The 12,738-nt window shown below is 41.5% G+C and overlaps 1 protein-coding gene across 1 annotated transcript; it reads left to right on the top strand.

Annotated features, from left to right (window-relative positions):
• Positions 1-685: 685 nt before the first annotated feature.
• LOC118409513 (feline leukemia virus subgroup C receptor-related protein 1-like) lies at positions 686-12,715 on the top strand. The gene is made up of 11 exons (XM_035810581.1): positions 686-1,395; positions 2,138-2,236; positions 3,460-3,688; positions 4,629-4,770; positions 6,758-6,895; positions 7,290-7,357; positions 8,496-8,599; positions 10,170-10,280; positions 10,631-10,736; positions 11,163-11,274; positions 11,818-12,715. Exons 1-11 carry the CDS (start codon positions 1,163-1,165, stop codon positions 11,901-11,903), a joined length of 1,428 nt encoding a protein of 475 aa, XP_035666474.1. The 5' UTR covers positions 686-1,162; the 3' UTR covers positions 11,904-12,715.
• Positions 12,716-12,738: the final 23 nt, after the last annotated feature.

The raw sequence follows: 12,738 nt of genomic DNA, 5'->3' as shown, positions 1-12,738 counted from the left end.
TCGTCGGGAAAACCGCGAAAACAAAATTTCCCCATGAGAAAATTATATGTTGCCATTGAGACCTTGAAAAACAGGTTTTAATGAGATTATCGTATGCGAAAGGGCGCCGAAACACATTGTCAACAATCATAACATTAGCAAAACAAACAGTGTGTGGCTTACTTTTACAGTTGTGGACAGCGTCCCCATGCCGCCTATAGCTTCCACCAAGGATTTTTGTCCATCAAGGTTGACGGATTGGTTTTGAAATGTTTCCGACAGACGCAATTGACGGAAAAACGGACACTGGCTAGAGCCCTGTTATTATCACGACCATTCATGTTGACTATAAGACTTGCCTCCGTGTAGGAAGTGTCCAGATGACGTTATATATTAACTTGTCATGTAATCATTAACCACACTAGCCTTTGGGGCCCATTTATTCGGTGCCAAAACAAGCGTTTAAATCTTGCTTGTCAGACCACAAATGGTCTTTCTTACCTTGGTGCTAGTGAATGGCCAAATACAGGGCCTATATGACGTGTATTCCACGCTATCCCTGTTAAGTCCTTAGGCAAATATTTGCTCTCAAGTTTTCTCAACTTGGATTTAAATCAATGGTACCAACATCACAGGTAACCGTTATATGTACATTGATCATTTCTTTTGGCTACCTTATCCCAAGTATAAATAAAAATAAAAACTACGGCTCTGGGTGGCAAGTGTGCACAATGGCGCACCAAACCTGTACATGATTTTGGCACACGTTTTGACAGATTAGCAAAAGAGGCTCGGTGGGCGGCAGTCCACCGTCGTGTAAATAGACTTACCCAAGGTCAGGGCACAAGGTTTGAAGACTTCAATTCTAGATCGGTAACTCAAGTACTTTAAGGCATTACTATTTCTGTGTTTCTTTTCTGAACTGGCATCCGACGATACGTCTACCAGTTTATCAGTCATATCTTTTAACATCATGCAAAGTTTGGGCGTTTTTATTCTGTCATCCAGTGTCATCCACTGCACTTCTGTTTTATTTCTGTTAAAGGCTAATCATGTCAGCAAGCCTCCAATGATCTGAAGATAAGATTCTATAGTGTGACTTGTTTTGATTAATCAGTAGCCAATCGCCAAAGTCTCTAGGCATCTTGAGGTCACTAGAGGTGCAAGGGTCACTCAAAACAAGATGTCGACCGACCCAGCGCAAGGAGCTCGAGCGAAGAGCACAGATCATGAGACCACCCCCGAGTCGACCCCGACCGAGCCGCCCCCGCAAACTCCCGGGGAGAAGACAGAGGGCAGCCCGAGGACCAAGCTGTACGTGCGTCGGTGGTTCATGTTGCTTCTCTTCTCTTCCTATTCGCTCAGCAACGCTTTCCAATGGATCCACTACAGCGTGATCAGTAACATCGTTGTCAGGTAATATGCGTCTTTCTAATGTTTCTTTCATTGTTTTGCTTTCATGTTTACGCATTGCTGACCTCATGGCGTAACACACAAGCTTTGTACGGAAGAGTACAAGCTGCAAACCCCCGTATATTATCTGGACAGGTCTAATGGATACACCTACACCAGGAAGGGTCCATACTCTTTTGATAAAGGTGCTGTGTTCTTATACGTGCTTGAGGTGTGGCTCTCCTCAAAAACCCTATGCCCCATATCCGAGGGGTGGCCCTAACCGAAGCTAGGAACTCATTTTCACCTTAGTGAAGTGAGGAAAGTAGTGATAAGTGATTTCTCCAAGGGCACAGCGTCGGTGGCGTGTCAACGGATATCAACCAACCCATAACCTCTCGGCTCTAGGCTAAACACATGTAAACCATTACACACTTACACGATGGAAAATCCTGATTGATCTATACATGATCGTACCAGGTAATCTTCAAGCAGATGTTGATAAATGTAAAAATCGGAGCGATATTAAAGACGGGCAGTCATCGTTCTGCCAAGGACTAGTAGATCAGAACCGCAATAAAAATCTGCTTGCCCCCTCGGACAAATGCTAATAACTTGTTAATTCTCGTAAATTCGAATTCATCATCCTCATATGTAGTAGGTGCATCGTCTCACGAGGCCGTTGTATCTTTGGAAACTTACTATAGTTATAAACATAGAGCACAATATAATGTATTAACCGATGCTACGTGCCTTATACCACTAGGTACTACAACGCGAGTATCCTGGCCGTGGATTGGCTGTCGATGGTGTACATGTTGGCTTACATTCCGCTCATCTTTCCAGCTACTTGGACGCTAGACAGGTACGGCGGTATCTTTCTGTTGATTTGTGTAGATTATTATGTGCTACCATATCAACAACGACAGAGTTCTGTCGCCAAAGGAGGTCAAATTCAGCGCTTTATTTGTACCATGTCGGCTACCGTGTATTGGGGACTTTGATAAGGCCACAGCAAGCAAATTTTCTGATTGACACTACTACGCTCATTTTGGCCTGAATAATAATAACAACAACAATTTATTTCCCTCCGGAGATGGTCAATATGACAAGAAAGTACTAACTGTGCGATATTCTTGACTGTACTTAGAATCCAAAATAATAAGGGAAAATCTATTTTATTCCCTTTTTTTAAACTTGGAAATGGACAAATGAAGCTTCATATTTAACTAAAATGCAGCCGTCTTGGCTAGTTATCTGGAAATTGAAGACATCCGTTCACGACGTATTGAGTCATCTGACTCATGCAAGGATCGAATTATACAGCCGCGTTGGCTTGATTTACTCAGTTTGAAGGGGAAGATTTGAGTCATGTGACTCAAGCTTGGGAATCTGAGGCATATGACTCGTTCTATGGGATTTAGAGTCACATGACTCAAGCCTTGTCTTCAGAGTCACATGACTCAAGCTTGGTTTCAAGAGTCATATGACTCAAGCTTGGTTTTAAGAGTCATATGACTCCAGCCTTGGAATCTGAGTCATATGACTCAAGACTGGTATTCAGAGTCACACGACTCCAGCCTGGTATTTAGAGTCACATGACTCAAGTCTTGTATTTAGAGTCACATTACTCAAGCTTGGTTTTAAGAGTCATGTGACTCCAGCCTGAGAATCTGAAGCATGTTACTCAAGTGAAGGAATATGAGCATATGGGTCAGGTGACTTAACTTGGGGTCAAGAGTTCTAAGTATAAGAACCGTAGTAAGTGCAATGATTCACATCAGTACCTATGACTGTGATTGTATACATGTAGTTCTAAGTGATATAACATTGGCATGTATAACGTTAGCTAGATTATCTATACTATTAGATGAAAAAAATTATAAGCCCTTAAGAATGGTTTTAGAGGTATTAGCAACATATAGTTCAACTGTCTTGCATTTGTACCTTTTGTTTTTACAAATGTTACAATTGTCGCGCAATGCCGTTTTTCTTCTTCTCAAGAGCATGACAATTTAATATAGAATTCTTCAGAAGGAAATTAAATTGTGATATCTTTTTTTTCATCGTTTCATGGACACGTGACAGATACGGTCTCCGTGTGGTTGGTCTTCTCGGGTCGTCCCTGAACTGTATCGGTGCGTGGCTGAAGGTAGCCGGGGTGGGGAGGGAGCGGTTCGCGGTCACCATGTTCGCCCAGACCGTCTGCTCCGTGGCGCAGATCTTCATCCTCGGGATGCCTGCTCGGGTGGCCGCCGTCTGGTTTGGACCCAAGGAGGTGTCTACGGCTACGTCTATTGGTGTCTTCGGGAACCAGGTTTGCTTGCTTGTTTGTTTGTTTGTTTGTTTTGGCCGTTCCAATGGCATGCCTACCCGCGTGACCACTGTGTTTTTCGAACCTAGGAATGTGTCATCAGCCATGCACGTCGATTGCTGTCTTCGGAAAAAGGTTTGTTTCTTTGTTTTGATGTAAGGGATGCCTGTCCGGGTAGCCGCCGTCTTGTCCGGACCTGGGGAGGTCTCCACTGTCTCCGGAAACCCAGTTTGTTTGTTATGATCAAGCATGGCTGCCCGCGTGGTTTCCGTGTAGTTAATTAGGACCTAAGCAGGTGTCCACGGTCTTTGGCAACCAAGTTTGTTTGTTTGTTTGTCTGTTTGCCAATACGATTGTTTTGATGTGAAGAATGTCTGTCTGTGTGTGTGGACACAGGCGTGGTTCGCACCCAGAGAGTGTCCAGCTTCACCGTTTATTGGTGTCTTTGAGGATTGTTTGTTGCCTTCGCCAAGATCGAAGGCTATGTTTCGTTTGTCTCTTTTGATCAGGTAAGTAGCCTGTCCACCTGGCCTCATCCTGGCAATTTACTGTACTAGGTGATGTAAACAGACTGCCGTTACAGACCCTTGCCATTTAGCCCCGCTTAAGCTAAGGGCACAACCCACCATACGTGCAATTTGTCCGTACGTTTTTTTGGAGGCCACGTCCGCCACGTATTTCTGAAAACGTTCAGGTGTACAGGACAAAATCTGTCGGATTCCTTACGAGTTCGTATGAAGGCGGTACTTACCACTTACGGATCCCAAAAGATTGCCCACGGTTTGGCACGAAGACAGCATTTGCACGTACGGCGGGTTGTGCCCTTAGCTTTGAATAGTACGATCCTTGTAGTTCGGCCCCCTGGCTGCGAAGAGAGAGCAGTCGGCCCAAGTAGCAACAATAACATTAAAACGATTCTGCACGAATATTTTGTATTTCCCAGGTCGGAGTTGCCCTGGGTTTCCTTATCCCTCCCGTGTTGGTACCGAACGCCGCGGACATCACGGTGGTGGAACGGGGCATGAACGTCATGATGTTCGGCACGGCTGGGGTCACCACTCTGCTCTTCATACTGGTTATCATATGTGAGCATTGCTATACGTATAGATATACAGTATATACGCCGTCAAGCTCGGTGGCTTCAGTGGCTTACATACGTTATATGTTATACCCCTGTCACATTATCCACGATCTTCGGGCGTATCGATGGAAGATCGGCCATATTTAAGATCGACAGAGGGTTGCGCGTATTTTTCACCTAAAAACCGTCCCTGTCACATATAAGCCATTCTTTGTACCTCGTACAATTGTTGTAAAATAAAGTTATTATTATAAGCGAGGCTCGGGTGATTGCTGCAGAATCGTCGTCCGATCGTTTTTCTTGGTAGAATTTTGATGTCTTTTGCATAATTCACGATGAGTTGTAAACATGGTATTCCACATAACGAAATGACTTTCACACATGATTTATTTTCATAGAATTTTGGGAGGACACACCATCATTTAGAATAGACTATGCTTATTATAGCCTGATTTGTATTGTAAATGAGACAATAGAAAACAATACATTTACAAACGTTTAATTAAAACATTTCACGGAGTTATGAGGTCTCGGCACGCTTGTTCAACAAGTTCCAAAATGTCTTCCATATTGTTGCAATATTGTTTTTGTGTTGTCCTCAAATAAGAGCATTTTATCCTCAGCTGACCTTTTAAGTCATATTGACCATTTTGAATGCATTTTTCTGATCTGAAAGAACAGAAAATTATTCTTGGTGACCTTCGAGAAGTACTAGTGACAAGGAAGCCTCCAGGTTTTGTTCGAAACAAAGTTCTGTCACTGTAACGTTAGTTACCACTTTTTGCAGGGTACCCTTTTTTCCATTGCTTTGAAAAAGCAAACAGAGTATGTATCTAGTGATATGAAGTCAACAAATGGTGGCTCTAAGCTGCAATTTAAAACAAATGCAAGTCGATTTCCCCGCGGATAAAGATGATAGTTTTATTCCGCTAGCTTGCAATTGCTTTTCATAGAAAACTTTTCCGTGGCGACATCTGAACATATAGACAACGGAACGTCCCGGTTTTCCTATATTCAAAACAGATGTAACTACGCACCATATGTGCTCTTGAACTTTTGGTTACTTGGAATGACAGTGGACGTGACTCGACCTTGATCTAACTCAGTCTGACACTGCCGCAGCTTGAGGGCTTTCCGGGGGTCACGCAAGGACACAAACTCCCATGAAAACACATGCCATTTCGCTACTCAACAGATATGTCTGAACTCTTGTTGCCTCCATGAAAAATTGCGGTGTTGCTTTGGGTCCGTCTATTATCTGTGGTTCCGGATATTTGTTGTCAGCATAACTGAAGATGGATTGATACTTCGTTCTTGTTGGATGGTGTTGTAAAGACATCCAAGCACAAGATTCATTTTGGGGCCTTACTGCGTATCCTTGGTACTGCAGTAGAATTTCCGTTCAGTTTTGTTCCTTTTGCCATAGGACTCGACTTTTGGTGGCAGATTTATCTCACATTTTGGGACTAGAGAGGATCAAATAGGACATAATGGAATACTTTTTTTTTTCAAACACGCATAGAATAAAGAGATCGGTGAGGTTTGAAATAATGCCAATGTTATTATTTACAGATTTGGTTTCGATCACCATGCTCATACAAGTCTGTCTCAATCACTTCTTAGAATCAAATTTTCCCTTGTAATCTTTACGTTACAAAAACTTTTGGACCAATAAGAACCTTGAAAAAGCACGAAGTATAAGGAACATTCTTGGCCTGGGTTATGGGGATAGTGATACCTTCTTATTGGTCGACGTCATCTTGCTACATGACGATAAAGTTTTTGTTTGTTTGTTAGTTTGTTTATTTCTAAGGCTAATCGATTGTTCCAATAAGAACCTTGAAAAAGCGCGAAGTAAAAGGGACATTATTGGTCGAGGTTATGGGGATAGTGGTACCTTTTTGTTGGTCGACGTCATCTTGCTTTATGACAATAAAGTTTTTTTTTTATCTATTTATCTATTTTTAAGACTAATCGATTGTTCTATCCAGTTTTTAAAGAGAAGCCGCCCATACCTCCTAGCCCGGCCCAGGCCTCCATCTTTGAAAGCGAGGCGGAGTATTCTTACATCGGCTCCGTCAAGAGACTGGTGAAGAGTGTTCCTTTCGCACTGCTTATCATCACGTACGGTAAGGGTCAACTTTATCCGTGGGATTAACTTTAGCCGTCGTCTTTTAAACGGGGTATTTCGAGATAGCAAGTCAAGTGGTTTCAAACAACAATATTTTGTAGATTGAAGATTGCATGGAGATTCTCACAACGTATTTCTTGCTTTTCTTAATTTGAAAAAAATATGTTCATTCTCAAGAATTTGTGGAAATTCATGTCTAAATGTCGTGTCTTTGTAGTCGGGCAAGAAAAAGATTGAATTATTTATTAAAAAAAGCTGTATGAAAATTGTTTTAGAAAACAACTCGTGGAAAAAAATGTTTTCTTTAACTAAAATTCTCTTATTTTGAGATTTTTTTAAGAAGGAAAATAGGGAAAACCGTTATTAGAAATATTGTTTACGTTTTGTTGCAGGTGTCAACACAGGGTCGTTCTACGCCATCTCCACGTTGCTAAATCAGGTGGTGCTCTCCAATTATCCGGTAGGTAGCGCTCGTGCTCGGTACAAAATAACGAAGATCTATTCGCCACACAATCAGCATAACAGTCAGTGTCCAAGTTTATCCACCAAAGTCTTCTTGAAATCGAAATGCCCATGTAAGCATATCTTTAAAACTAACAAGCAAGAAAACAAACGAAGAACATATGACGAACAGCAAACGTAAGGCAACAGCAAGTAAACTCTACGTACAGTCGCCTGATTTTGAAAGAAATTTCCCTTCCAAAGATGGTCCGTATTACGGGGGATGAACGTTGTTCCGGTCGGACTGACCATCGTGATAACTGGACCGTACTGATCGGAGATCTACTTACCGTAATGTTGTGTTTTCTGTTGAAATTAGACTAACTTTACTTTTCCAAACCGGGGCCCGGCCGGATGTTTGTGGAATGGGAATTTATACAGTCAAACCTGTCTATGGCGGCCACTCAAGGCACTGAAGAAATATGGCCACTATAGACAGGTGGCCACTATAGAGAAAATGTTGATCAATTGACCATGAGCAAGCTACACATGATTTCAGTTCCCACTAATCTTTCTCACCAAGTAACATTGTCTTGATCGGTAAATTCACCGACAAAGACTTGCACTTTAATGCTCAAGGCAGGCATACCTTCTGCTACCGTCAAAATGACCCTGTCAGGAACTCCAAATGCTCGCAAACTACTTAGTACTATTTCAAACTCGGTGCAGGGTGACAGAAGGCTGCAGTATGGTTGCAATGGGCAGTGTTTCTGTATCAACGGGACCGGAAATCGTGTGGCGGTGGCTGCGTTGGACAGGTGGCCGCTAAGCCTATGTCTTAATCATTACGAATCCAAGGGACCGACAAAAAGTGGCCACTATGGCCAGGTGGCTGCTATGCAAAGGTGGCCGCTAATACAGGTTTGACTGTACGTAGAAAGATAAACAGATAATGCCCACGACTATTCTCTTTACGTCTGGTACGTGTAGTTTTTACTTTAGTGTCGTTTTATATCATAATTTTCGTTCCCGAAAGCTGCAGCCCCGATCGTGCCCCGGTTTGGAAATGTAACGTAGGTCTTACAGAGTTAGAGTTCGCGTTGTTAGAGAGGTAGTATTGTGTATACGTAGTTACATTTTAATTAATGTAATTGCAGGGAGAGGAGGTGAACGTTGGCCGGATCGGACTGACCATCGTACTGACCGGTCTGCTGGGGTCCGTGCTGTGCGGCATCTGGTTAGATAGGACACGGACATACAAGTAACTGTTCTTGAGTTTTCTACTTTGTTTGTTTGAATCTTTGTTTATAAATGAAAGCTCAAAAAGGCCGCGAATTTCACTGAAGTCATAGGGGGAGAGGTAATTATAAGAGTGAGATAAGATAGATAACAGAGGTACAGTTTACATAGTTTTAAGTCTATACACACATTTTACACATATATACAGAGTGCACAATGGATGATTCAAGTCCGGTCATTTCTGTCTCGATTTTTTCTTACTTTTGCTAATCTCTTCAACTCTGATATTTTTGACTCGAGTCTGAGGCTCACTTTACTCTTCATAAACTCTTACCAGTTCTTCCCCTCACACCTCACACCTCACCCTCACCTCATCAAGAGGGTCGGGGACCATGGTTGTCTCCTTACACAGTGGCATCATTTTCTTTATGCCGACCTTCGTAATATCGAAACATGGTTACACACAAATAAATTGACACTCAATGTTACTAAATGTAAAGCAATGCTCTTCGGCACAGCGCGTAGGCTGCAGTCAAGTACAGAGCAACTGTCAACCACTCTTTCTGGCACCAGTTTGGAAGTTGTCACTAGCTTTAAGTATCTGGGCGTTTGGCTTGATCCTTGCTTAACATGGGAAGTCCATATTGACAAGTTATGTAATGCAGTCTCGTCAAGACTGGGAGTCTTACGGCGCCTAATTCCTTGTCTACCACAGCGCACTCTTGTTATGTTATTCAACTCCATGGTTTTGCCTAAAATGGACTATTGCGATGTGATTTGGGGTAATTGTGGTAAATGTCTGTCCGATAGACTACAAAAACTCCAGAACCGGGCAGCTAGGCTTATTCTTAGTTTGAAATACACCCATCACGTTGGCGTTGATGAGCTATCTGCCTTGGGCTGGAAAACCTTAACATCCAGGAGAAACTTGCACCTGCTACAATCAATGTTCAAGGCAGTTAACAATGAACTTCCTGATTACATCAATAGTTTTCAAAGGACTTCTGACTCCCACAACTATCCCACCCGGCACAGTCTGAATCTATCCCTGAAACTGCCACTTGTACTGTTAGAATGTGGAAAGCGCAAGTTCTCTTATAGAGGTATTACTGCATGGAACAGTCTTCCACCATCTGTAAAGACCTGCACGTCAAAATCTACCTTTAAAACCAAATGCAGGGCTTAGCTAGTCTGACCTCTGACCACCCAATGAAAATGACAACTTGATAGTATTTATTTTGTTATTATCATTATTGTTTTCTTTAGTTTCGTACCATTATTTTCATTCATCATTTGTATTGATATCATCATCACTAGCAGCATCTATTGTTATGATTAGTATTATTGTTTACATCAGTTTCATTACCATTGTTATTTAATCATTTCATTTATTGCTGTCTATTTATGTTTGACTATGTTTGTGATGAATATGTTTAATTTCTTTTTATGTAACACGCAGGGCTCCACTGAAAAGCAGTGCAAGAGCACTGAGCTTGGACCACCCTGGATAAAGATTACAGAAATAAATAAATTTAGGAACTAGGGACTAAATTTTCTCGCCTAGATCTAACCTTTTACCCTTCCCTTCCCAGGGGTACCACAGTAGTTGTTTACATCCTGTCCTTTCTGTGCATGACGGCCTTCACGTTCACTCTGGACCTTGGCTACCTAGCGGTCGTCTTCGTAACTGCAGGGGCTCTAGGGTGAGTGGTGCTTTCGCCCATGCTTTTGACGGTGTTTTTTTTTTAGCTCCCTTATATTCAACAAGAGTCTATCCTTTAACTAAATGAAATATTTTGGAAGCTGTTTTACGTACATTGTTGTTGGTAGACCCTTTATTTACATTTCAACCGGCATTTTGATACTGTGCACCGAAACGAGGCTATAGTTGATATCCCCTACGTATACGTCAGTATCACAGTTTATTCGATATGGAGGTAAAAAGTAAAAGCCGTTTAATCGCACACCTAATTTGACGGAGTATTTCGTGGAATTATCCGGATGGTGCAACAATGCAACAATTATATAACTGAAAAGTCCAATTCTACTATAGGTTCTTCATGACTGGTTATTTACCGCTTGGGTTTGAGTTCGCGGCGGAGATCACCTACCCTGAGTCCGAGGGGACGTCATCGGGACTGCTCAACGCCTCGGCACAGGTGCGTGCACTTCGAATGTAAACTGCTAGGTGGTGTTCTTGTGTTGTCGTATTCTCTTCATGCTACATTAAAAATCACATAGGCCATGTTGATTTGATTACAAGGATATCACTAAGGCGAGCATCAATAATTGACCGTTTTGTTTGAAACTACACTGTAAATCGTACAAATCAGCAGCTAAATGAGAAACTTAATACCATAGATTCCAAAATAATATCGGAAAACGTATTGAATGTGTGTACAACCATATGCTTAATCTTTCGGGCCACCTAGATTAATTTTAAAACTTGTTTATTCGCACGCCCACATCAGTTTTGTGGTTCCCAAAGGTGTCATCTATATGATTATAATAAAACCAACACATTCCAAATATGTACAAAAGAAACGGTGATATTTCTGTGGTATACCCCCCCCCCCCTTCTCCAGACGTTTGGTATCGCCCTGACCCTGTTCATGGGATACCTGGTGAACAACGTCAGCACTTTGGCGGGAAACTTGTGTCTGTGTGTCACCCTCTTCCTTGGCGCCATCCTTACAGGTGAGATAAACATTAGAAGACTGGTCCCTGCCCTTGCTCCGTTCTTGTTGTGAACAACAGTCACGATTGCTTTCTCAAGTTATATTTATATACTTCGGATTTGACTCCGTGGATTTACTCACAAGAAAATATGACTTGCCACCCCACCATAGTAAGACCGACTCGGTCTGATAATGGTTTCAAAGTTCCTCAAGTCGAGTCCAGGAGAAATGTACTTGGGTGCCATGCATTTCGGACTTAAGCGGAGTGCGCTACTTTTGTATGTCGAAGTCAGCACCACCGGCACATAATTTGTTCGTATGTTTATTTATCAATTTGAACAAGGAAAGGCATAAAACGTAATACAAACACAATTTATAAAACAACTGCATAATCATCTTATCTGTATATTGTATACTATTGTATAACGTATATTGTAATGTTACCAGGGCTAGCCCTTGATAATAGCCTCAGGCTAGTTGGGTAGCCCTGGCTGTATTTCTCATGATTATACAGCCGAATAAATCAAATCAAATCAAATCAAAAATCTGTTTTGCCACCCAGCTTTGATCAAGTCAGACTTGAAGAGACTAAGAGCCATGCATAGCGGAGAAGACGCCAATGCTGAATCTAAGACAACAGCCCTGTAAACGCGCAACATCTTGCAACAGTTTGTGAACAGGGGACACTGATACCGCTAGTTCACCTTTATCCGCGGAGTAGCCTATATCCGTTGTTTTATGAATCTGGTATTTTGGGATATCACGTGGACGGACAGTGGTTTGAGATTGCAATGTTTTGATAGTGGTGCAGTTTGAAACCACCATTCGTCAATTTAATTTGTCTAAAAACTATGTTTAAAAAATCAACGGAGAAGAAACAGAGCATACTTACAAATGTCAGGCTCGCTGTTTAATACCTCCAGTTACCGAACACAACATCGCAATGTGTAACTTTGCTGAAATATACTATATCTTAGTTTCATACATATTTACCATTACCTGCATGTAACATTAACTGTAACATACATCTTATAAGCCACAGTACCGTGTCTTTTTTATCAACTTTATTTAACATTATTTTATTAGTTATATTGTTGTTACTGTAACAGTAGTTTTACTAGTAGTGTCGTTGTTAATAGTATGGTGATTGTCTACACGCTACAATTGATATTAAATTGTATGTTTTATACATACTTAGGACTTTTCAAGTAAATAAAAATTCTAATGAAAATACGTGATTTTGTTTGAACAGTAATTTTTCGTGAGAAAATCGTAACTTTTATTGATGTTTTGCTGCTTAGCAGATGTTTTATAGACCGTATTCTCATGACCCTATCCCCGGTGCAAACATAATTCTATAACAAATGTGTCTTATTCAAGAGGTAAATAAGTAAGGAAATTATGTACAAATTGTTAGTATTTGGAAATGATACATGCCATCTACGTAGTAATAGTGACAAATACCATTTGGAATCATAACTGC

Source organism: Branchiostoma floridae, chromosome 2 (genome assembly GCF_000003815.2).
Source record: "Branchiostoma floridae strain S238N-H82 chromosome 2, Bfl_VNyyK, whole genome shotgun sequence".
In the NCBI taxonomy this organism is placed as follows: domain Eukaryota; kingdom Metazoa; phylum Chordata; class Leptocardii; order Amphioxiformes; family Branchiostomatidae; genus Branchiostoma; species Branchiostoma floridae.
This window is presented reverse-complemented; position numbering and strand designations above follow the sequence as displayed.